The 23404-nt window shown below is 36.7% G+C and overlaps 1 protein-coding gene, 1 long non-coding RNA gene and 1 pseudogene across 7 annotated transcripts in view; 2 read left to right on the forward strand and 1 right to left on the reverse strand.

The window, feature by feature from the left end:
- Positions 1–838: 838 nt before the first annotated feature.
- Positions 839–23404, forward strand: part of LOC112661144 (40S ribosomal protein SA-like) — a 60855-nt gene continuing 38289 nt past the window's right edge. The window contains exons 1-3 of one of the 6 annotated variants that reach the window (XR_004808753.2): positions 839–994; positions 11770–11889; positions 18433–18792. Coding sequence is in view for 3 of the 6 variants with exons in the window: in XM_035705316.2 (XP_035561209.2) it covers positions 2248–3036 (789 nt within the window). In the remaining 3 variants the exon portion in view is untranslated. The other 5 variants (XR_004808754.2, XR_004808752.2, XM_035705316.2 and 2 more) reach the window with 5 other exon arrangements.
- LOC112661145 (translationally-controlled tumor protein-like) lies at positions 3594–5619 on the forward strand (annotated as a pseudogene).
- LOC112661146 (uncharacterized) overlaps positions 20128–23404 on the reverse strand; it is an 89857-nt gene continuing 86580 nt past the window's right edge. Inside the window, exon 4 of the long non-coding RNA XR_007405270.1 lies at positions 20128–22577. This is a non-coding gene — a long non-coding RNA (uncharacterized LOC112661146). The remainder of the gene's footprint in view (positions 22578–23404) is intronic.

Here is a 23404-nt window from a genome sequence, read left to right on the forward strand (position 1 = left end):
TGTATGAGTCTGGTCAAGCTCCCGGCCACTATCACTTTAGAAGCAGTAATAATGTATGTGAAGAAAGCAGTGGCCTCCAGATGACAGATATCGTTATATTTCTTTTGATATTAAGACATTCACAGTAAAGAAGATATACCTACTCTGGTGAATCTAAAAACCAATGTTGGGATACTACAGGTTTCTTTATAATAAATACAACAGGTGTGATACATAGAAGGACTAGATAGAAGCTTGCACCAGCATTCAGAGAGAGAGAGAGTTCCCTACTACTCATTCCATCTGGTAGGACACATTTTTTTTTTCTCTCTGTGAAGAAGGTTATGACTTGGTTAAACCAGCCAGCTTCTCCTTTTCCCAGGAGATAAAAGGAAGAGGGAATAAATTGCAGCTGGGCTCTTTCTACATCAAAGAGAGTATGGAAAGGGTTGTTAAAGAATTTTGTTATGATTATCTTTGCTTGGGAAAAAGGAAAATAAGACTCATGACAAAGCTGAAAAATCGGTTTGTAAAGCACACTCTTCAGAGTGAAAGATTTAGAAGAAATATTATATTTACATACTATATATATAAATATGTAATATTTATATATTTATTTCCTTCTGGTATTTCAGAGTTCCATATTTGCCTTCAGAAAACAGTTGAATTAACAATAACAACACAAATGCCCTTGCTTATGATGAAATTGACTCGGAAATGCTACAGAAATTAGGAGTGCTGATGCAAATAAGAGTCATAAGGAAATGGATTCATGTGCATCGACTGCCATTAGTGGTAGTGACCTTAAGTGAGTTCCGTTGTATGAATAGAGCCTTGGTAACAGGCTGGAACTGCTGCTGTGCACATTCTATTTATCTAAGCAATGCTAACTCCAGACCCAATGTGTTGGTTTCTCCCCTGAAACTGAAGTAGCTCTGCAGTGGTCAAGCCAGATTTCAAGAAGTTACTACCTACCCTCATTCATCTTAAGCGAGCACACTTGGACCTTTAAAGTGTATGGTGTCTTGGGTTTCAAGATGGTTTTCGTTTCATTTTGTTTTTTGTTTTGTTTTGTTTTGTTTTATGGTTTTGGGTTTTTTTGGTAAGAGAGGGTTGGAACAGTAGAATGGTGTTCCCTATTTTCTATAAAATAGTTCACTATTTTGCTCTTCCATTCCACTTTTGATAGTTATTTGTGTCAACAAGTTGAATATAAGGAGTACCCAGTTTGATCATGACAGAAGTACTAACTAGGGAGTTTTGGGATCAACAACTTGAATGTAATGAGTACCCAGTGTGATCATGACAAAAGTACTCACTAGGGAGTTTTGGGATAAGTGGCTATTACTCTTGCTATCTGAGATGCTATTCAAACTCAAGATGAGAAATCAGATTCTGGAAACAGCAAAAAGATTACCATTTATGATTATGGTGAACCAGATGCTGATCTTATGGAATAAATCTGAGGTATTATAAAGGTAGCAAATAAAGGTTAAGAATTATAAAACTGAAAAAAAAAAGAATTATAAAACTGTAGGGATTCACATGGAGCTAATTTCAATTTCCTATGTATTTATACCTTTAAGGAAGTTGATGCTATCCAGCAACCATCAACTAATATGTATAATCAACACATGCTTGAACAGTAACTATTATCTACTGGTTACTTACAAAGCCAGAAGGGTTTAGCAAATAATCTCTGTATTTAATCACCTTATAAGGTAGATAGTATTTGTCTTATATATAAGATGAAGAAACTGAAGCTCAACAAGTATAGATGTGTGCTTCTCAGTTCCTGATCTAAGGTTCAAGCTATATATCTTACCCCAAAGCCCTTTCTCTTCTCACTATATTGTTTTGGATATCAGATAATATGGGTTTTAACAATGTTGTTTGCATATGATGCCTTTTTCTTCCCTTTGAACTTGTATTATCAACCAGTCTGGCCCTTGGAAACTTAGAGTGTGAAGTGTCTGGGAGTCATCAGATTTTGAACTTTAAATGCAAGCATTCCATGAATGATGGCTCCAGAGGACATCTGGCATCCATGTTCTCCTTCTACTTGCTTTGCTTATATTAAGAAGCAACTCAGCTTTCCACGCTACCCAGGGAAGGGTCCATAGGGTGTTGTTTTGCATTCCCAACGTAACTTAAAGGGAAACTTTAACAACGTCCGGAGCCCTTGATGTTCTGCAAAAGAAAGAGCAGGATGTCCTCAAATTCCTTGCAGCAGGAACCCACTTAGATGGCACCTGCCATGACTTCCAAATGGAACAGTACATATACAAAAGGAAGAGTGATGGTATCTACATCATAAATCTGAAGAGAACCTGGGAGAAGCTTCTGTTGGCAGCTCGTGCCATTGTTGCCATTGAAAACCCAGCTGATGTCAGTGTTATGTCATCCAGGAATACTGACCAGCGAGCTGTGCTGAAATTTGCTGCTGCTACTGGAGCCACTCCTGTTGCTGGCCACTTCACTCCTGGAACCTTCACTAACCAGATCCAGGCAGCTTCCCGAGAGCCAAGGCTTCTGGTGGTTACTGATCCCAGGGCTGCCCACCAGCCTCTCACAGAGGCATCTTACGTTAACCTGCCTCCCGTTGCTCTGTGTAACACAGACTCTCCTCTGCGCTACGTGGACATTGCCATCCCTTGCAACAACAAGGGAGCTCACTCAGTGGGTCTCATGTGGTGGATGCTGGCCCGGGAAGTCCTGCACATGTGTGGCACCATTTCCCGTGAGCACCCATGGGAAGTCTTGCCTGATCTCTACTTCTACAGAGATCCTGAAGAGATTGAAAAGGAAGAACAGGCCGCTGCTGAAAAGGCTGTGACTAAGGAGGAATTTCAGGGTGAATGGATGGCTCCAGCTCCTGAGTTCACTGCTACTCAGCCTGAAGTTGCAGACTGGTCTGAAGGCGTGCAGGTGTCCCCTGTGCCTATTCAGCAGTTCCCTCCTGAAGACTGGAGCGCTCAGCCAGCCACTGAAGATTGGTCTGCAGCTCCCACGGCTCCGGCCACTGAATGGGGAGGAACAACCACGAAGTGGTCTTAAGCTGCTCTTCCACAGAAGCAACAAAATGGAAAGAAGGTTGATGGAAAATAAACAGTTTCTAAAAAAAATTTAAAAATAAAAATAAGCAACTCAGTGGGTGTGATAATGTTGAATCTTAACAAATATAATTTCTACATCCAGTGCTAAGTTCAATTTATGGTAAAAAAAAAGTCCAAATAATATTTTAAAGAATACAAACCTACATATGTTGTATGTGTAGTATATTTTTACAGTTGAAATATTTTGTTTTGTTATGTTTGTCATTTAAAAGAACCAAAACAAAAAAAAAAGAAAAATAATAATAAAAATAAATTAAAAAAGAACCAAAACCTCATCTTGACAGATATATTTTAATAAAATTCTTGTGCACCTGACCTTTTAAATAAATTATTTATTAATCATCTTATACAGATAACATTTAAAACTTGAGATGCATTGCTTTTCCGCTCCCATTTTCCTACCCCTGGTTGCCACTCTGGCTGCACCACGTTCGGTCACAATTACAAAGTTCCACACCTCTAAGCTAGCACCACTATAGTCTCTCTCTAGCCACAGTCATGATCATCTATTGGGACCTCATAAGCAACAGTGAGATGTTCTCCAACATCTACAAGATCTAGGAGATCTTGGATGGGCTGTGCCGGGAGGTGGAAGGGAAGATGATTAGTAGAACAGAGGGTAGCATGTTGACTCACTCATTGGTGAAAATGTCTCCACTGAAGGTCCCAAGGGTGAAGGTACCAAAGGCATAGTAATCACTAACATTGATGTTGTCATGAACCATCATTTGCACTCTCTGCAAGTGATGGAAACCAGCTTCAGAGAGGAAGCCAACAAGAAGTATATCAAAGATTATATGAAATCAATCAAAAGCAAACTTGAAGAACAGAGGCCAGAAAGGATAAAGCCTTTTATGACAGGGGCTACAGAACAAATCATGCACATCCTTGCTGATTTCAAAAACTACTGGTTCATTATTGCTGAAAACATGAATCCAGATGACATGGTTGTTATGCTGGACTGTCATGAGGATGGTGTGACCTCATATATGATTTTCTTTTTTTTTTTTCTTTTTCATTTCTATTTTTTTTTACTTTTTTAAAATAATAAATGTATTTTTTTTATTGGTGTTCAATTTGCCAACATACAGAATAACACCCAGTGCTCATCCCGTCAAGTGCCACCCTCAGTGCCTGTCACCCAGTCACCCCCACCCCCCGCCCTCCTCCCCTTCCACCACCCCTAGTTCGTTTCCCAGAGTTAGGAGTCTTCATGTTCTGTCTCCCTTTCTGATATTTCCTATCCATTTCTTCTCCTTTCCCCTCTATTCTCTTTCACTATTATTTATATTCCCCAAATTAATGAGACCATATAATGTTTGTTCTTCTCTGACTGACTTATTTCACTCAGCATAATACCCTCCAGTCCATCCACGTCGAAGCAAATGGTGGGTATTTGTAATTTCTAAAGGCTGAGCAATATTCCATTGTATACATAAACCACATCTTCTTTATCCACTCATCTTTTGATGGACACCAAGGCTCCTTCCACAGTTTGGCTATTGTGGACATTGCTGCTATAATCATCGTGGTGCAGGTGTCCCGGCGTTTCATTGCATCTGTATCTTTGGGGTCAATCCCCAGCAGTGCAATTGTTGGGTTGTAGGGCAGGTCTATTTTTAACTCTTTGAGGGACCTCCACACAGTTTTCCAGAGTGGCTGCACCAGTTCACATTCCCACCAACAGTGTAAGAGGGTTCCCTTTTCTCTGCATCCTCTCCAACATTTGCGGTTTCCTGCCTTGTTAATGTTCCTCATTCTCACTGGTGTGAGGTGGTATCTCATTGTGGTTTTGATTTGTATTTCCCTGATGGCAAGTGATGCAGAGCATTTTCTCATGTGCGTGTTGGCCATGTCTATGTCGTCCTCTGTGAGATTTCTCTTCATGTCTTTTGCCCATTTCATGATTGGATTGGTTGTTTCTTTGCTGTTGAGTTTAATAAGTTCTTTATAGATCTTGGAAACTAGCCCTTTATCTGATATGTCATTTGCAAATATCTTCTCCCATTCTGTAGGTTGTCTTTTAGTTTTGTTGACTGTATCCTTTGCTGTGCAGAAGCTTCTTATCTTGATGAAGTCCCAATAGTTCATTTTTGCTTTTGTTTCTTTTGTGTTCGTGGATGTATCTTGCAAGAAGTTACTGTGGCCGAGTTCAAAAAGGGTGTTGCCTGTGTTCTTCTCTAGGATTTTGATGGAATCTTGTCTCATATTTAGATCTTTCATCCATTTTGAGTTTATCTTTGTGTATGGTGAAAGAGAGTGGTCTAGTTTCATTCTTCTGCATGCGGATGTCCAATTTTCCCAGCACCATTTATTGAAGAGACTGTCTTTCTTCCAATGGATAGTCTTTCCTCCTTTATCGAATATTAGTTGACCATAAAGTTCAGGGTCCACTTCTGGATTCTCTATTCTGTTCCATTGATCTATGTGTCTGTTTTTGTGCCAGTACCACACTGTCTTGATGACCACAGCAGTGGTCAGGATATATGCTTTTAAGTATGGTTTAGAAATGGAAAAATGTTAATGAATTTGGGTATTAAGCTGGAAAACTGACTGCTGCTCTTCATCCACACAATATCAGGACTTAGACAAAAGGGACTGATGCCATCTTGAACTCTTCATTTATTTTGACCTTGACTTATTTGGAAAAGAGACATGCTTTTTAAGAAAGAAACAGGTCATGTTAGTAGTCTAAAAATAAAATGTGTCTAAACTAATGAGAAAATTCCTCATAGTTTAATATATATTTAAATCCATAGTGTGTAGTGTCCTGGAAAAGCTAGAGCCTGGTTGTAGACTAGTGCTAAAAAGCATAAGATGGCTTGCAAATAACTTCTACAATGAAAACTACTTCTGGGACTGGAATATAAAAAATAAGAACCAAGAGTCTTAATCCTTGAGTTCCGGTAAAGGGAAAGACCGTGCTCATAGCTGGGCAACATTTGAAGTGGATTCCTTACATTGCAAACTGAAATAATTAATGCTGGAAGAGATTACGAAAAAGAAAGAGACTAATACAATTGGAAGGGAAAAAAAGTTGAAGTACATTATGTAGTAAACCTCTATATCATAAAAGAATTTGACTAGGAAAATGAATAGTCTATATACAGTCCTAAGAATTGAAATACTAAAACATCCATTGTTTGGAGAGATATTGACTCCATCATTTTCTAGCAAACAGTATTCTATATTCAAAAGTCACTCATTTTTATTGACATATTTATAAAATATAATTTTAGTAAAGGCTAGTAAATTTACATAGAACCAATTTCAACAAAAGATGATCATGTTAGTGTACATAAATTTGGCTTTGAATATACTTGTATTTCCATTTTTAATGTTTATGGAGACAACTCTTAAAATAATGAAACACCAAAATCATTTATGGAAAAAGTCCCAGTTGCTCCATAAAAACAAGTTAGTTCTGCATAAAATAAATAAGCAAACGAACAAATAGAAGAATCATTTTAAAAAGTTTAAATCTCAACAGTTTATAGGTTTTTTTTAACATATTGGAAACCTGATGAGAATGACTTGTTTATTTTTTTTTTATTTTTATTTTTTTATTTATTTATGATAGTCACAGAGAGAGAGAGAGAGAGAGGCAGAGACACAGGCAGAGGGAGAAGCAGGCTCCATGCACCGGGAGCCCGACGTGGGATTCGATCCCGGGTCTCCAGGATCGCGCCCTGGGCCAAAGGCAGGCGCCAAACCGCTGCGCCACCCAGGGATCCCCCGAGAATGACTTGTTTAATGTTTATAATCACATTTTAGTTTTAAAAGACTGCCACCATATTTTTTTTAATAGCTGTACCATTTACCATGAGGAACATAAAAATGTTACATTCTATTACCTATGGAAGTTCACATAGATAGTACCTTTTAATATGTAGTATTAAAACTACAATCATATAATTTCATGGTGATTTATTTCTAGGAATGTATTTTATCATCTCAATCGTCATTCCATAACAATTATGAGGAACTGGAATACTATATAGAAGGCCCTCAGGTCATTCCATATTGGAAAGCTATAGGTTATCGCCAATAATAAAAATTGCTCTTTGTGCAAATTATGTGAGAGAAGTTGTCAAAGAGATATGTGAATTCTTACTAAAGAAATCACTATCCTTAAATGATTTCAAGTGCAAATGACTTCTATTTTTATGAGGTATTAGCTCAGAAAATCAAACTGCCATTTAATTTTGCTCTGGTGAGCCTATTGTCTTCATTTCATGTCCTTCTTGGGATACATTTTTCTCTGGATTTTTGAAGATTTATTCATGAACTCCCATTAGCATTAATAGGGGTTGTATAACTCTATCCCTTACACAGCCAGTGGTAAATGAAATCCCTTTGGCATAATTTTCAGGCATTTAAATGAGTCTTGGGCTTTATAAAATACAATTAAGGTGCAATGTTGCTAATGTAAATACTGAAAAGGTATGGGAGAGGGAATTAAAGGTGCCCTTTATAATGACACATGAGAGGCCACACTTTTTCAAATTGAAAGACACAATTGAGAGAACTTGTCACATTATCCATCTGATCATCACTAGTTTGGGGAATAGTGCTGCCTCTCATGGAATTAATAGATATTAAATCCAAAATCTAACTTAACCAATAGATCACATAGTTTTTTTTTTCTTTTTAATACTGCAAAAAATGGCAAAAAATTTTATTGCTGGTATTTAACTTTTTAATACACAGGTATAGTATTTATTGCTTACCTTGCTTGTAAAAGACAGTAACTGGTTACAGAGTTGTTTAATTTGAGTAGCCTCTGTGATAGAAGAGTTATATAATCCAGTGAAAAGGTCATAGATAACAATAAGACATCTGGGAATAGGGCACATGGAATTCATCGCACTGAAAAAATGTCAAGCTCTTAAGAGACCAAGAATGGTAACTCTTCTCTGTACTCAAAACATCTGCTAGTGGCCTAATATAAGGTAAAGCTGGGTTTCTGCATTGTAAATAAGTGCACTACATATTACAAATATAATACAAATATTTCAGGAAATCATACCATTCACAACTTTTACCCCTATCACATGCCACTTAATTCCTTTATTCCTTTAATTCCACTATTGTCAATCTTTTTCCATCTCCAAAGAATTTTTAAAAAATATCTTCTGGAGCTCTTTATAAAAATAAGCCAGAAGCAACCTACTGGTTGTTTACAAGTCAGGAAGGAGTAATGTGTTAAGATACCAACAGTATAATGAGACTTCCACCTAGTAAACCAACCAAGAATCTGTATGTTTGCATGAAACAAGTTGCAAACTGGGAGAAAAGAGACCACAGAGTCACAGGAATAGGGAAGATAACTAGAAGAGGTAGAGGGAATATTTCTGACCACCACTCAACACTGAGTTTGAAGCTGGTTCTGCCCTCCATAGTGGCTGAAATTACAATTACAGCCCAATCTCATTGGTTCAGCTCAGTGATTACTTTATAGTACTGGGCTATGAGGGATGGGTTTTGGATTCTGCCAGACTTAGATTAGTGTCCTTTATCTTTATACACACACAAAAAAATGAAATCTTTTGAACCTCATTTTCCTAATCATTGTTGATATTAACATTGAAGAAGACAACGAATGAGGTGGCAACAAGTTTCTGATCTTTGGCATGTAGTAATGTTCCCTTTGCTTTAAGACAGAGGGTTTCTGGAACTGGTAGCCACCATTATCAGCAGTGTGATCTCGCTCTTGTATTATAACAACAGATTCAAGAGTAAAGGTCATTTTAATCTGGACACACACTACGTTTGGGCATCTGTTACTCAAACTCAGTTTCATCTCATGAATAATTTTAAATGATTTTATATATATTTTGGCATTTCATAAAAAACTTCAGTTTTTATGGCATCCTTTCCATATGTCCTGCCCTACCCTGTGGCGATTATCACTGTGTTTCTTTACCCAGAGCAGCTGTCCGGGATCATGATATTTCGGAATGTAGTTTGAGTCACAGACATCAGTAGAAGTGCACTATAACAGGCCCAGAGTGGTATGTGAAGTGTGCATAAAATGTCACAGGATGATATCATGTAACTTAGTTTTAGATCAGGTAAGCCTAATTATATTTCAAATGAAAAAGCCTGAATTTCTGTTACAGTTATGGTCTCATGTTTATTTTTTCCACTCTGCTATTCTGAACCCCGTGATGTTTGGAGAAAGCTAATCTGTCAGCTTTTAAAAGATGAACTGGAGAGCAGAGATATCTGTGTCAGCAAATAGATATTGAATTCTTATTACTTTTCAGAACAAATACAAGGTCTTTGTATACATTTAATCAGAACAAGTAATGTTTAAGTTGTTTTTAGAGTCCATTGATTCTAAGAAATACTCCCTGGGTCACACAGGTATCATGTAGAAGAACCAAGATACGGTCACAGTTCCATTAGGCTGTTTTCTGGAATACGTTGATCTCTGCTGAGTCCACTTGCAGGCAAGAAGGAAAGCACACGCACACATGCACACACACACACACACACACACACACACAAATTTATTAACAAACACATGGGAACTTTGGTCACTCAGGATTTGGTTATTAGGGCTGGCACAATTTTACCAGAAATAATGACCCACACCATTCAAGGAAAACTCTCACCCTCTCTAGACTACATCCACAAACTAAAATTAAGTTGCTTCTATTACCATGAAGGTTTATAGGTTGTGCTGCCCCTACCTCAGAGACAGCCTGAAAGGATTTGAACAGCCTAAGTGCTGATAAGAGAAAAATCAAATTAATTACCTTGACAAATCCCTTAATTTCAGTAATATGGTTACAAGAGATTCCCCTCTTTATTTTCTTTTAACTCTTTATGTTCCAATTTGTGGTTATGAAAGTCCTCATGAATTACTGTGGTATTTCAACTGTTGTGCATGAGAGCTGGAGAAACATTATTCCAATATTAAACAATTCAAGTTATTCATAAATTTGCATATATGTGATTCTAAACCAGAAATCAGGAAACTATGGCCCACTGATAAAATCTGGCCTGCTGTCTATGCCTGGAAGTAGTTTCTTTTGGCAACACAGCCATTATCATTCATTCATGTACCATACGTGTGACTTTCATGTTATAGTGACAGAGCTGAGTAGTTAGTTGTAACAGAGCTGTATGGCCCTAAACCTAAAATATATACTGTGCATTTTTAAATAGAAAAATTAGTTTGACAGCCCCTGAATACATAAAGAATATTACTGATTTTTATATTGGCAGCTAGATATATAATTAATAGACTCGCAGATAGTTTAATCTTTCTGAAGTAATTTAATCTAATCTTAATTACATGAAATTAAACCAGATAATTTTACTTTTTCATTTTCTTCACTTATATTTTCTATATTATCTATGAGAATTAATAGAAATTTTGAATATTTTAGAAGAAAATAATTTAAACATAAAGAATTTTGATTTTTTAGAAATTTTTATTTATTTTTTTTTAGAATTTTTTATTTATTTTTTAAAGATTTCATTTATTTATTCATGAGAGACACAGAGAGGAAGAGAGGCAGAGACACAGGCAGAGGAAGAAGCAGGCTCCATGCAGGGAGCCTGATGTGGGACTCAATCCCAGGTCTTCAGGATCACGCCCTGGGCTGAAGGCGGTGCTAAACCACTGAGCCACCGGGGCTGCCCACAAATAGAAGACATTTTAAAGACTAGAGTAGCTGTGGTCACGTAGGGAATGAATACGGAGAGGCAGAGACAGAGGGAGAAGCAGGTTCCCCACATGGAGTCTGATGTGGGACTTGATCCCGGATCCCGGGATCAGGACCTGAGCCAAAGGCAGATGCTCAACCACTGAGCCATCCAGGCATCCCAGATTTTTTTAGAAATTTTTAAACTGACTATTAATCTTTGATTAAAATAGATTCAGACTTTTACCCTTTGAATACAGTTACATTTTATGTTTAACCCTTTAAATCATTGAGAATGAGTATAAGTGCAGTTAGAGGAAAATAAAAAAAAAAAAATATGCAAGTAAAGCTCAGAAAAGACCAAAGCTAAAAAGAAAGTAGAAATTTTGACATTATGACAATGTACTTTATCGAGATAGGAGGTAGAGCATAATTATTAAGAAGTGTGTTGGCTTAATTGATAACTATTTATTTAGGCCTCTAGTATGTGGGCCTCCACCTGTGCTCTTGTCCTAGGCCCTGTAAATGTTCACAATGAGCCTGATCAGTCTCAAGGTGGACAAGAATCAGCTGCTTTGGGGTATCTGGATATGGATAAATCACCCTAAATTTCATCAGCTTGTCTGTCTAATAAAGAGTGAACCAACCCTAATTCTGGCAGGCTTGTTGATCAAAAGACAGAGAATCTCTCAGCTTCTTATTAACAGTCATACTTGACATTTGGAGCTATCGTCAAAGATAAGATTGATCCTAACACTTCATATTTTCCTTATTTTTCCATAATTTATGTGCCTGCTGTTTGGGTAAAGGCACTGTTATTTTTAGCAACTAGGATTTATATGGCCTTCCTGACTAAAGTGTTAACTTGTGATTGAAAAGTCATGTTTTCTAAGAATATACGCAAAACTATAAAACATATTTAAATTAATGGATCTAGTTTCTTATGTATGCTCTAAAAAGCACGTGCAACAATTTTCCCCAATAAATGAAATAAAGCTTCTATCTATTTATTTCAGCCTTAGGAAGAAATGACTGGATCGAGTTTAACCAAATAGAGATGGTGAAATTAAAAAAGAGGCCATGGTTATCAAGCACATCAACAAAATAGGCAGTCATGCTTCAGAAGTGAAACAGAGGTGAGAGGCCCTTGTGATTTCTGGTATGGAGAGATATGCCTTATGTAGAGGACAGTGTAAACTAAGAAAAAGCAAATAACTGAAATTGCAGAAGCTCACCTTCAAGACTGAACTTGCAGGTGAACTTCCACAATGTAACCCAAAGTGGGGCAGTAAAGTTCATTTACTTAACAATTAATGTTTCCTCCCAGCAACACTGTTTACAACTAATCTGAAACCTTAAAGTGTATGTGTTCAACAAGGATATTTTAGAACTACATGTACACACATTCTCTGACATACTTCGAACAACTCCATTAAACCATAAGCTTTTCTTAAAGACTTTTTGTGACCCTCTCCATTGGACAATTTATCTGCTTCTACCGCAGCTGGTCTCTGAAGTTTTGTACTAATTTAACTCAATCAAAACACACAGCCCTCTCACTTTAGGGATACGTTATCCTCCGTGTCTAAGTGAGTGCTTCCTGGCTGTTTCAAATGCTCATAAAGGCTATTTGTCTCCTTCACACAAGGTACACTGAGAATCTAACTCCTAAACTAAAACATGGCTTATTTCTCTGCTTGTTTCTAATTTTTTTGTGTGTCCGAACACAGTAAGGACCAAAGAAGTTACATCTTCCTATTTCCATTTTCTGCCTGACATCTCTGAAGCTTGAGAATATTTAAGATGAATTTGACAATCCCTTATTTCACTCCTGATGTCTACATTTAGTTCATCTGTTTACTAGTCTCTGCACTCAATTCAGTAGACATTCATTGTTCAATGTAAGCTCCACTTTGCCCCTCTTCTCATCTCTATTGTCTTGAATCTGTGTAGCATTATCTTCATCTTACAAGACTACAGTTGCTTCCTGACTGGTGCTGGCTTCCGATTTTCCTCCCACTTAGCCTCTTTTTTCCTATGGCAGCCAGATTGTTGTTGTTGTTGTCTTTAATTATCTCTCCTAGACCTTCAGTGTCATCCCATCACCTTTCAATGAGACCCTCTAACACTGAGGTAGACTCTAACATCTACTGGGCCTCACTGCCTCAGATCCTGCATCTTCTCCAACTTTGTCTCAGACATTCCAACCTTTTGGAATTATGCTCCAGCTGAACTAGCTTTCCTCACTGCATTTACTCCTGGCTTGTGCAGCATGAACATAGATTAGCCTAGTTCTCCTAGTCTACAGTGGATTCATCCTTGCCCTATTTTGTCTGTCTCACCCTGTATCTTTTTCCTTATAGCAACTTGTTATAATTTCCAATAAAATACTTTTTGTTTGCTAATTTGGTTATGGCGTTTCTTCTCTGTTTCATTGTAAGCTCCAAAAAGGCAGAGACCACATATTTTTTGTTTTATACTATAGTTTTTGCTAGAGCTTACTTTGTGTCATGTCCTACCCATCGTAGGCCCATGATAAATAGTGAATGCATAATAGATTGATTGAATGAATTAACCCATAAATTATTTGTGGGAAAACAGATAAGAAAACCTTTACTACTGCCTTGAAGATTTTTCTCCCCAGGGAAAGAGCTTCAAATACAGTTAATATTCATCAGAGAGATAAGAGTTAGAGAATATTAACACTCTTGTGTCTTGATGTGCAACATATTTAAAGAAGAATGAAAATGTCAGTGTGTTAGAAGTTGAGAGACACAAAATAATTATCACAGTTCTATCAGGAGAGGTTTGTTGGGACTGAGCTTGATGGTGTTAAAGTATTTAAATTTTAGTTTATAAGGGTACTAAGGGTTTTTAAGTAGCGGGATGATTTAATCATATCTTTTATTAAAATGATTTCATTCTGTATGTATGTGTTTGTGTGTGTGCGCGTGCACACATATAAGAGAGCAGGGGAATAGTTTGAACAGGCAAATGAATTGAAGTAGAGGCAAGTATTTAGCAGGACACTAAAATAGTTTAGAAAGAGACCATGAGAGGGTCTGTCAAAGAGTAGCATTAAGTGGAATTGACATCACAATAATGTAAGAAGGAAGAATGAATCAAGGATGAAAGCAGATTTCTAAGTTGAATATCTCTGAAGCAGTTGAATGTTTATAAACAGACACACAGAGACCTTCCTCAATTTACAACAGGGTTATGTCCTGATAAATCCATTGTAAGTTGAAAATATTGTAAGTGAAATATGCATTTAATACACTTCACCTACTGAACATTGTAACTTATTCTAGCCTGCCTTAAATGTGCTCAGAATACTTACATAAGCCTACAGCTGGGCAAAATCATCTAATACAAAGCCTATCTTATAATTAAGTATTGAAAATCTCATGTAATTTATTGAATACTATACTGAGAATAAGAAACAAAAGAGTCATAAGTAAATTGATTGTTCACCTTCAGGACTACATGCCTGACTGGGAGCTGTGGCTTGTGCACTGCCCAGCATCATAAGACAGTACGTATTATACCACATGTCACTAGCCTGGGAAAAAAATCAAAATTTAAAATTCAAAGTATGGTTTCTACTAAGTTTATATGACTTTCAAACCATTATAAAGTTGAAAAGCATCAGTTGAACCATCTTAAGTTGGGACCATCTGTGTATATGCATATTTATCTGATATATTGATGTGTGTGATAATTAAGCAATATAGTTTTATGCATACTTAAGATACTGTCTCACATTGATATTTTGATAGCTGAGTGTCATCTTCAATTTCCCTCCTGTTACTTTCACTCACCAAAAAGAGTGAAGAGTCCTGTGCTTACTACCCTGTGGACACCACTGGGATGAGAACACTGATCTTTCAAAGAAATACTGACATAGAGTAGCCACAAAACCGTTGCCTCTTGGAAGAATAAGTGAATGAATGAGAATACTAGAAACCCTTTCATCCCTACCATATAAAATATCTACAACACAACTGGTTAAATCAGCCAGTTAACAGCAGGAATAAACACACTAAGCAAGGGATCCAGTCATTTTTAAATTACAGTGAATCAGCTACAGCCAAAATTTTGGTCTCCAGTTGAATACCCCAATATAAAACAAATCTTTATTTTTCCAAAAGGAAGACAAGGAGAAAATATATAACAAATCTGATGCCACTTAGAAGAAAAAGTCAATTGATCACTGTGTACCTATAGTTTAAATTTTGAAATTTACACAAAATCATTAATTACTCCATCCAGAATATTGCATGGCTCATGAGCAATTCTAAAAAGAATTATACACCTTTAATAAAAGTGATCTCAGTTCATTTTTTGAGAATATATCTCTGTGGAGTACGAACAGTGGGGAAATTTGAAAGGTCTTACTATCCACTCCATGCCTCACTCCCCCTTCGAAGCTATTGCTATTTAGGCTACATTATAGCCTTGAACCGCTAAGAATTGATTAAACTACATTAACGAGGCACCTTACTTTACAGTGACTGAAAGAAAAAAAAAAAAAGGTCCTCGAGGGTTTCTAGATAGTGAGCTTAAATTAGCCTTAATCTCACACAAGCAATGATTTATATATTTTCTTAAATATATTTGCAGCCGTAGAAAGGTTCATGTTAGTTTGTTATGTTCTGAGAAAATAGGCTTTTCATCAATTTGATTCAACCAGCAGAATGCACATAAATTGGAGAAAGTAGAGCCTTGGGGTAATGATGCATTACACTTAGGCTACTACAAAACTATCCTGAGCATTCAGATTTATTACATAGGAGGGGTTACTATATCTTGTTATGGTATTATCCAAGACAACCAAACCTCCTAATAAATTTCTGAACTGTTTCAAATCCAGAAAACCGACCATATAATCTAGAATTTCATATTCTAATACTTGAAGAGATTCACTCTAGAAAGGAAGCAATTTGTCCTTAAAATATGCCTTACCTACCAGATTATGCAAATATGAATTAGTTTTGAAAACTTTGACAACTCTTAAGCACATATAATAAACTAAAAATAGAAGTAAGTTGCTTTTGAAACCTGACATGCCTGTGAGCAACAAAATTCTGCATTGGTTTTGCAATATATTAAGCAGCTAAAATGAAAATGGCATATTTGCACCATGCACTTGAAAACATAGTAACTTACAGCAACTCTTCAGTGTTGCTTGAGCTGATGATAGAATGGCCACAACTATGCAGGTGTTCTTTAGTCCACAATGGCATTGACAAAGGGAAAAAAAAGTTCATCATTGGGACTGAGGTGTCCTCACATTCCCCCAGATGCTTACATTGGAGATAATAAACTACTCTTAGACTATGAAACTACTTTTTTACTTTATCTTTGGGGGGAATGGTATCACACAAAAACTTAATTTCAGAAACATAGAAATAAATCTTTAAGAAAACTTATGAGCAATATTCTCTTTAATGTATATTTCATAAAATTAGAGACAATAAATTGTGTGATGAAAATACAAGACATGCAAATCCAGTCTTGGTTTTACTTGTGATTTGTAAATGCCATTTACAAGATCTCTTTGAAATGCTATTTTGCAAATCTCATGTATTACCCATCCCACAGTTCTATTTGAAAATGGCATTGTGGCATAGCTGTTGAAGGGTGGAAAGTGTAGTTTCCATGTTACAATCCTCAAGGATTTGAGATTTATCTAATAAATTAATTTGTGAAACTTTTTTTGTCAATTCTACAATACTACACAAATATAAGAAATTACCACAATTTCCCCCCTGGCTTCCTTTACATAGGCATTATAAAAAAAAAATCAGTGGATTCAATATCACTCAACAGAGTCAGTTTTCTGTGATAGATGTGTGTTTTAATATATGTTGGGATATGTGTGTGTAGTTCTTGGTTAGGAGATTACTTCTTCCCACTCCTCATGGGTACTTATGGATGGCCTCCCCCAAAGTCATACTGCTGGTCTTCTGTTCTACTCCTTACCATGCCACATGATGAGGAGAAGTGAGTGACCTCCAATTCTTACTTGGATGGAGTTATTCTACTACTGTGTTTTAAGCACTGGAGATGTAGGCAGATGAACTGTCCAAGGTCTAGACTTGGTGGGATAGAATGGGGAAAACAAGAGAGCTTACGAGTTCATTGACCATACCCCTTAGCCATATCCTACAAGTTAGGTTTTATTAGTGCTAATGGTGATATGTTGATGTCTACATTTCTTTTACCTGTGTTTCCCAATTTAGTACAGACGGGGACAAGAGGAATATAATCTACTTGAATAGTGAGGCTGATCATAATAAGCAACTGATCTCCACAACAAAATTACTTCAGAATGCTTCTCTACTATATGATTCATGTATTTCTCCACAAAGTAGAATAGGCACAGGGGAGTTTGCCCTACAGAGCTGTGTGTATATGTGCACACACATAAAACTTGCTGCAGTTGTTTCTTCCATTTCCTCTGGTTCTAAATCATAAAATGGAGAAATTATAAATATACCATCAATACAGGTAATGACCTGTGGTCTTGTTTCTAGCTGGTGCTTGCTTCCTGACTCCATTTCTTTTTTCCATTTTGTAAAAACAAAACAAAACAACAAAAGAAAAGAAAACAAAAGAAACAAAACGTATCAACTATTAAAAGTGCCAAGAAGGACAAAGTATATTTGAATAACTTTTTAATTTTACTCTCCTTTGAAAATATGATTGAATAATTTGGCTAACCTTGGAAAGACATTCTTAGAAACTCTTAAGCCCACCTGAAACTCTAAACTTTGTCATCACTGTGGGCATTGACACCAGGATTTCTTACTAATAAAAACTGCTTTATCAGTTAGCTCATCCCCCATTGCCAGGGGTCAAACTCCTTTGATTCTATTTTAAAGTGTGGTATAGACACTTTAAATAAAATAAATAAAATAAATAGTTTCATTACAAATGAGTACAAGGAGGAGATATAATAAATTGTGCATGTTTGGTTAATTATTTTGGCTTGACATTTAGTATTAGCAAAGAGTGAGTTTGTAATTAACTGGTTTTCTCTTAATCTCCTTTACATTCCCTTTGTTCAAGATATATTTTAAATGTTTTACATTAGCATAATGTTTTGTACTTTTCACAAGACTTCTAAACACGTTTTTTCATTTGATAATCGCAGAGTGGAATATTCTCTTCATTTTATATAGATGCACACAGAGATTGGAAGAAAATAAGACAATTATTCAAGGGTCCATGACTATACTAGGAAAAATGTTTAAAAAAATCTCCCTGAGCCTGTTTCATGGAATGAGGCTTGCCTTGGAGCATCCCAGGACTATTGGCTAAATTAGCTTTAAGCATAAAAATGTAAGCACTTTGTTGAACGTTTTGAGTGTTGGTTTGATTTTGAGCAAGGTTAATTGATTAGTTGGGATAAAATGGAGAGTGAAACAGCTGAGCACATCTGGTAACAACTGATAAGAACCACAACCACATACTCAATTTCCCTCCTAGAAAGGGAGGAGCTGCCCTCTACCTGACAGCTCAGTAATGTGCTCCCACCCCTCCCACCTAATGTCACTGCGGGAGCCCCTGATGGAAAGTCTCTATCCACTGACAGAAGAAAGAAGTTGGACTTGTGATTTTAAGGAGAACTTTAGGATGCTGGAATAAGCCCTATTCCTCTTTTCTTCCATTAGTGTCCACTGACTACTGTCTATGAAACTGTGGGGCAGACAACTTTTCTTGAGAAGCTCTCTTCACAGCTTCTGGGAAAAAAGCATCAAATAAAACAAAATCGTGTGTTTAACACAAAGCCTATATATATGTGTGTGCTTTTTTTTTTTCTTTTGGCATGTTTACACATGCACATATATATTTAAGGAGTGGGACACGTTTGAGCAGCAAACATTGTTGCTGGTAATGCTTTTTGGCTTCATTTCAAAAGAAGAAACAAAAATACTCAGATGGCTAAAATACTCTTTAGGGTGAAGGCATAGTCTAACAGGTATGAAGAATGATAATTTAGACCATACTTGGAAACTTCAATGTGTAGAGAATCAGCAGGGAGTCTACTTCTCCCCCTGCCTGTGTCTCTGCCTCTCTGTGTGTGTGTCTTTCATGAATAAATAAATAAAATCTTAAAAAAAGTATTCCCAGCTTCCATCTTTCCTTCTACGTACCTTCTACCTTTTATGTGTGCCACTCAGGTAAACAAAGAGCCTGCAATCTTCTTGCACTTCAAGCCTACATCCCTCTATTCTCTTGGTTTCCGTGTTTTCTGAGTAGAAAGAACCATGTTTCTATCAGTATTACCATCTTCCCACATACTACAGATCTTAAGTGTAGCATATTGGTTACTCTGTCCTTTCTTCAAGCATCACAATTACTTACACATCAGATAACCAAAACTATTCTAAACATTTGCATTTCTCAGGTTGAAGTTCTGAAATACATATATGTGGACGTGTTATTGTGATTTAAGAATCAAAGCTATGGGATTGGACCCTTTATAAAATGCCAAGGGCAAGGGGAAAAGGTGGGAATACCAATACCAATACCAAGTATTGGCTGGCAATATACCCTGAGTCATTTCAAATTTGAGCACTTGAAAACACAGAATGAATCTCCTTTGGCATTCTTGGTATACGAGCTTTTTAAAATGCATGCACTGGGAAACTACTCTAAGTTCAAATTAATTACAGAAAGAGCATGCATTACCAGTTTCTATTGTATGATTATCAGGGTGTCTTTCTTTTTCTGTAATTACAGATTTGAGAGAGAGGGTATTTATGTAATGCAAAACTACTGAAACAATATTTTCTATAGTAATTAAGATAGCATTTGTTCTCTTTGCAAACAATTTATTATGGGAACACCTTTTCAATGGCATACATTGTAGTTTAGTAAACAGACTTCCTTAAATGTAGTGCTTGGTAGGATTCTCAAATCTTAACCTGAAGTATTGGCAAAATGAGGCTTGGTGTGGCTGCTTCTTCCAATGGACTCAAATGATTAAATGGAAATTTGTGATGAAAACTTCTGATTTTATAGTGTTAAATAAGCAAAATGCCTCTTAGAATGGTTAGAAAATGTTGTCTTTTGTAAGTATAGTACGCTGCCCAATATAGCCTTTTCTCTTTAGTAGCATATGGTTCTCGAACGAGAAAACATTTTTCTAAAGGCCTGTCCAGCTTAGCTCTGCTTCATTGGTCATAGCTCTAAGAGTACAGAGAAAGGATTTGGGGCCACGTTTGACAAACTAAGCATCTCAACAGGAACACAAAGACCGAGTGGCTGGCTTCTTGACATCTCTGTGATCTATAAATCAACAAAAGAAAAGCACTCTTAGAATTTTGAATATATTTTTAAACAGAGAGAGCATGAGAAAGGGCTGATTTCTGGAGACTGTTTATTCTATGAATATGCTTATGTACACACAACACCTTCTTAATATATGATCAACGACAACAATCACTACAAGGCTCAGAGGAAACACAGGAAACTTCTGATCCATGTTCTCTTCTGGAAAGTGCCACCAGCACAAATTTGCCACCTAGTCCTACAGTTCTGATTCCGTTCTCCTGGTTCAGACTAGAGCAGCCTGCAGGGAATTTTGAGACTTGGATCATTTTTGTTCCCAATCCTCACCACAATCCATAAAATATAAATTAGTGACAAAGAACAGTTGTTCTCAATGTCCCCAAATCCCAAAATGGACTGGATTAAAATATGACATAGAATTTTTCTGGCTTCACTTGTTCTCTTACCACTCCAGAATCAGTTAATTATATGTTCTCTTCCAGTAATACTCTACGGCCCCTGCATCCTACTTGAATTTCCCTAGTGATTGTGATCTGTTTCCAAAACCTAGGCATCTATCACCAAATTATTTCTTTGTTCTTTTTCATGTGTAAAGTATATGGAGGAGATGCAAAGACTATAAAACCTTGATCTGTGCTATACAGTCATTATGTCAGATTTCAACAGATCCCTCAGGCTACTCAATAGCCACATTTTTCACAGCTCTTTTGTCCTTTATTATTTCCTCAAAAATAATTCTATAATTTCCACTTTTGTCAAGTAGTACCTCCATTTCCACTAGGTTTCAGCAAATGGTCTCATTTTCTACTTTGCTTACTATAAAACTATTAACTACCAGGTATGACACTAATTAATTTGAATGTATCCTAAGGTAAGCACTGTTATTAACTCCATTTTGCAGAGGAGGTGGCTGCAAATAAAACTGTATGATGTTTGGGGAATATTATTTTCTTAATCTCCTTTTTATTATCATTTGCAATTCCCTATCTCCAAGTCAGAGCAGTGAGATTTACTGCCCTGGGGAAGGAAGAAGGTGGGAAGCATGAGGAACAAGCATTAATCAGCTTTGAGTCTTATCTCTTAAATTTGTGATCACTCTAACTAGAAAATAGTGATAAAAAAGGCCACTTGAGAGAAAAATTTTAAAAATTTATTATCTTCTTTTAATATATCTAGAGGCAGGTGAATGAACTTTATTTTAGCTATTTTTTTTACCCTGATATGTCAGAACCATGAAGCGAACAAGAAGAAAAGGCCTCAATTTCCAATAAGATAACCTATGGGAATAAAGATGTGTTGACCTGCATTTTCTGACCACTTCCGGCCTGAGTTCCAGGGAAGAGAGTCCTGTTAGGAGGATTCTCAATTTCTCAAGGACAAAAGGTCTTTTATTTCATTTTCTACTTGGGTCTTTAACAGGCATGTCCTTTTCATGGGATTGTACTAAAGCAGGCTTAGATTATTTAGGGAGAAGATAAGGGCCTATTCAGCCCTCCTAAGCCTCTTTTGGCTCTCTATAGTTGGAAAATAACCTATTAGTTTCATTATGATCCGTGTGTGTGTGTGTGTGTAAATAAGGCAGGTAATGTGGCTATTAGCCTTGTCTGCTTGTCTATTAGAAGCAGATGTTGTAGATTAAATGCCCCTGGGAATGGGGGTTGATGGATGGGGCTCCTGGACCAGGTGCTAAAGAGAAATCAGGGCATATTATAGGAGTATCAGTAGAAGCAGTCAACTAAAGGACATGGATGATTTAAGAGGAGCATAGTCTAAATTAAGAACATAGATCATCACACCTCTATCACACTTCTAAGAACATCTATCACACCTCTGCAAAGACTAGCAATGATCCCAAGAATCTTGACTAGATCTCAGTAGCTTCCACCCTTAAATTTCATTTGGTTATAACCTAGGCATATTCGCCATCCCCTCATCTACTCAGATAACATCTTAAAAAGGCAAAGTGAAAATGGGAATACTTCTGAAAAGATGTACCTTTAACTGAATCATCTAGGCAGAAATCAACTTCCAAAAGATAATCCAAATTGCTGAACTTGGCTGAGATGACCAGATCAGAATTCATCTACTTTCAACTTAACTCTAAAACGTCCCTGCCCCTTGTCAGAGGGTTGGGAGCTAACAATAAGGATAATTTTAGTTATAGTGAATTAAAGAAGACATTTTCCTTTGCATATATAAGTGTAGTGTGAAAAAATATATATATTTGTTCATGAGAGACACAGAGACATAGACAGTAGGAGAAGCAGACTCCTCAAAGGGAGCCCCAGATGCGGAACTTGATGCCGGGACCAGGATCACTCCCTGAGCTGAAGGCAGACGCTCAACCGTTGAACCACCCAGGTGCCCCTGAAAAAGATTTTGTTAGCTACAGTCCAATATACTGTGAGTTCTGAGACCAAGGACCACGTCTTTTTGTTCACTGTGTGCAGCATCAGTTTCTGCTTAGTCACCCATCACACTTTTGGAAAGTAGTGGTAACTTAAAGAATTTGTTCTTTTTCCTGTAAGACAGAAACAGAATCACAATTTTAAAAAGTTAAACTTCTACTATTGATCATGAACCCATTTCCTTTCATTCTTCCTGGAGCCCTCATAGCTCAACCACTCTACTTTTTTCTAGCCTGTTTAATCTTGATTTCATTAGTGATTTTTCCTCTACGTCTACGAACGTACAAACATTGGTCCTCCCTAAAATAAGGAACAAAATGGGATGCATTTGAATATTCTGGCTATTTGGGTAATCATTCAACTTCTGTCCCTTTCAAACATTTTAATTAAGATTGATAGTATCCACAGCCATGCCTATACCACTTTTCCCTCTCTCCTTTCCTTCTGTGTTCTTACTAGTGTCAGAAATCTTACCTAAGAACTAAGAACAGGTCCTAGTGACTAAGGATACTGTTGATTTTCTATTGGTAAATGAAAGAGCATATTTCTGTTCTCCTTCCTCCTTGACATTTCCAGAAACCTTGACTCAGATCTCACCTTCCTTATTTCTTCTCTCATAGATTTATTGAAATACAATTATCCTAATTGTATTTCACCTCTTTGTTAACTCTATTCTTCTTCTCTTTTTTTAATGCCTTTTCCTTGTTTGCTTTCTACTCACTGACCACATTCACTAAGGCTATTTTGCTAACTGCTTTCCAAATATGCTGTATTTGTGTCACCTCCCAAAATTAGTCACCTGAAGATTGTCACTGTGAGAGCTTAAGAGCTAAGGGTTTATATTAGACATAGTCTTAGCTCAGCTATTTAATAACTGGCCTTGGATAAGTTCTAATATTTCTAAATATAAGTTTTATTATCTGTAATAGTTGAATAATTA

The sequence above is a fragment of the Canis lupus genome, chromosome 23 (genome assembly GCF_003254725.2).
Source record: "Canis lupus dingo isolate Sandy chromosome 23, ASM325472v2, whole genome shotgun sequence".
In the NCBI taxonomy this organism is placed as follows: domain Eukaryota; kingdom Metazoa; phylum Chordata; class Mammalia; order Carnivora; family Canidae; genus Canis; species Canis lupus.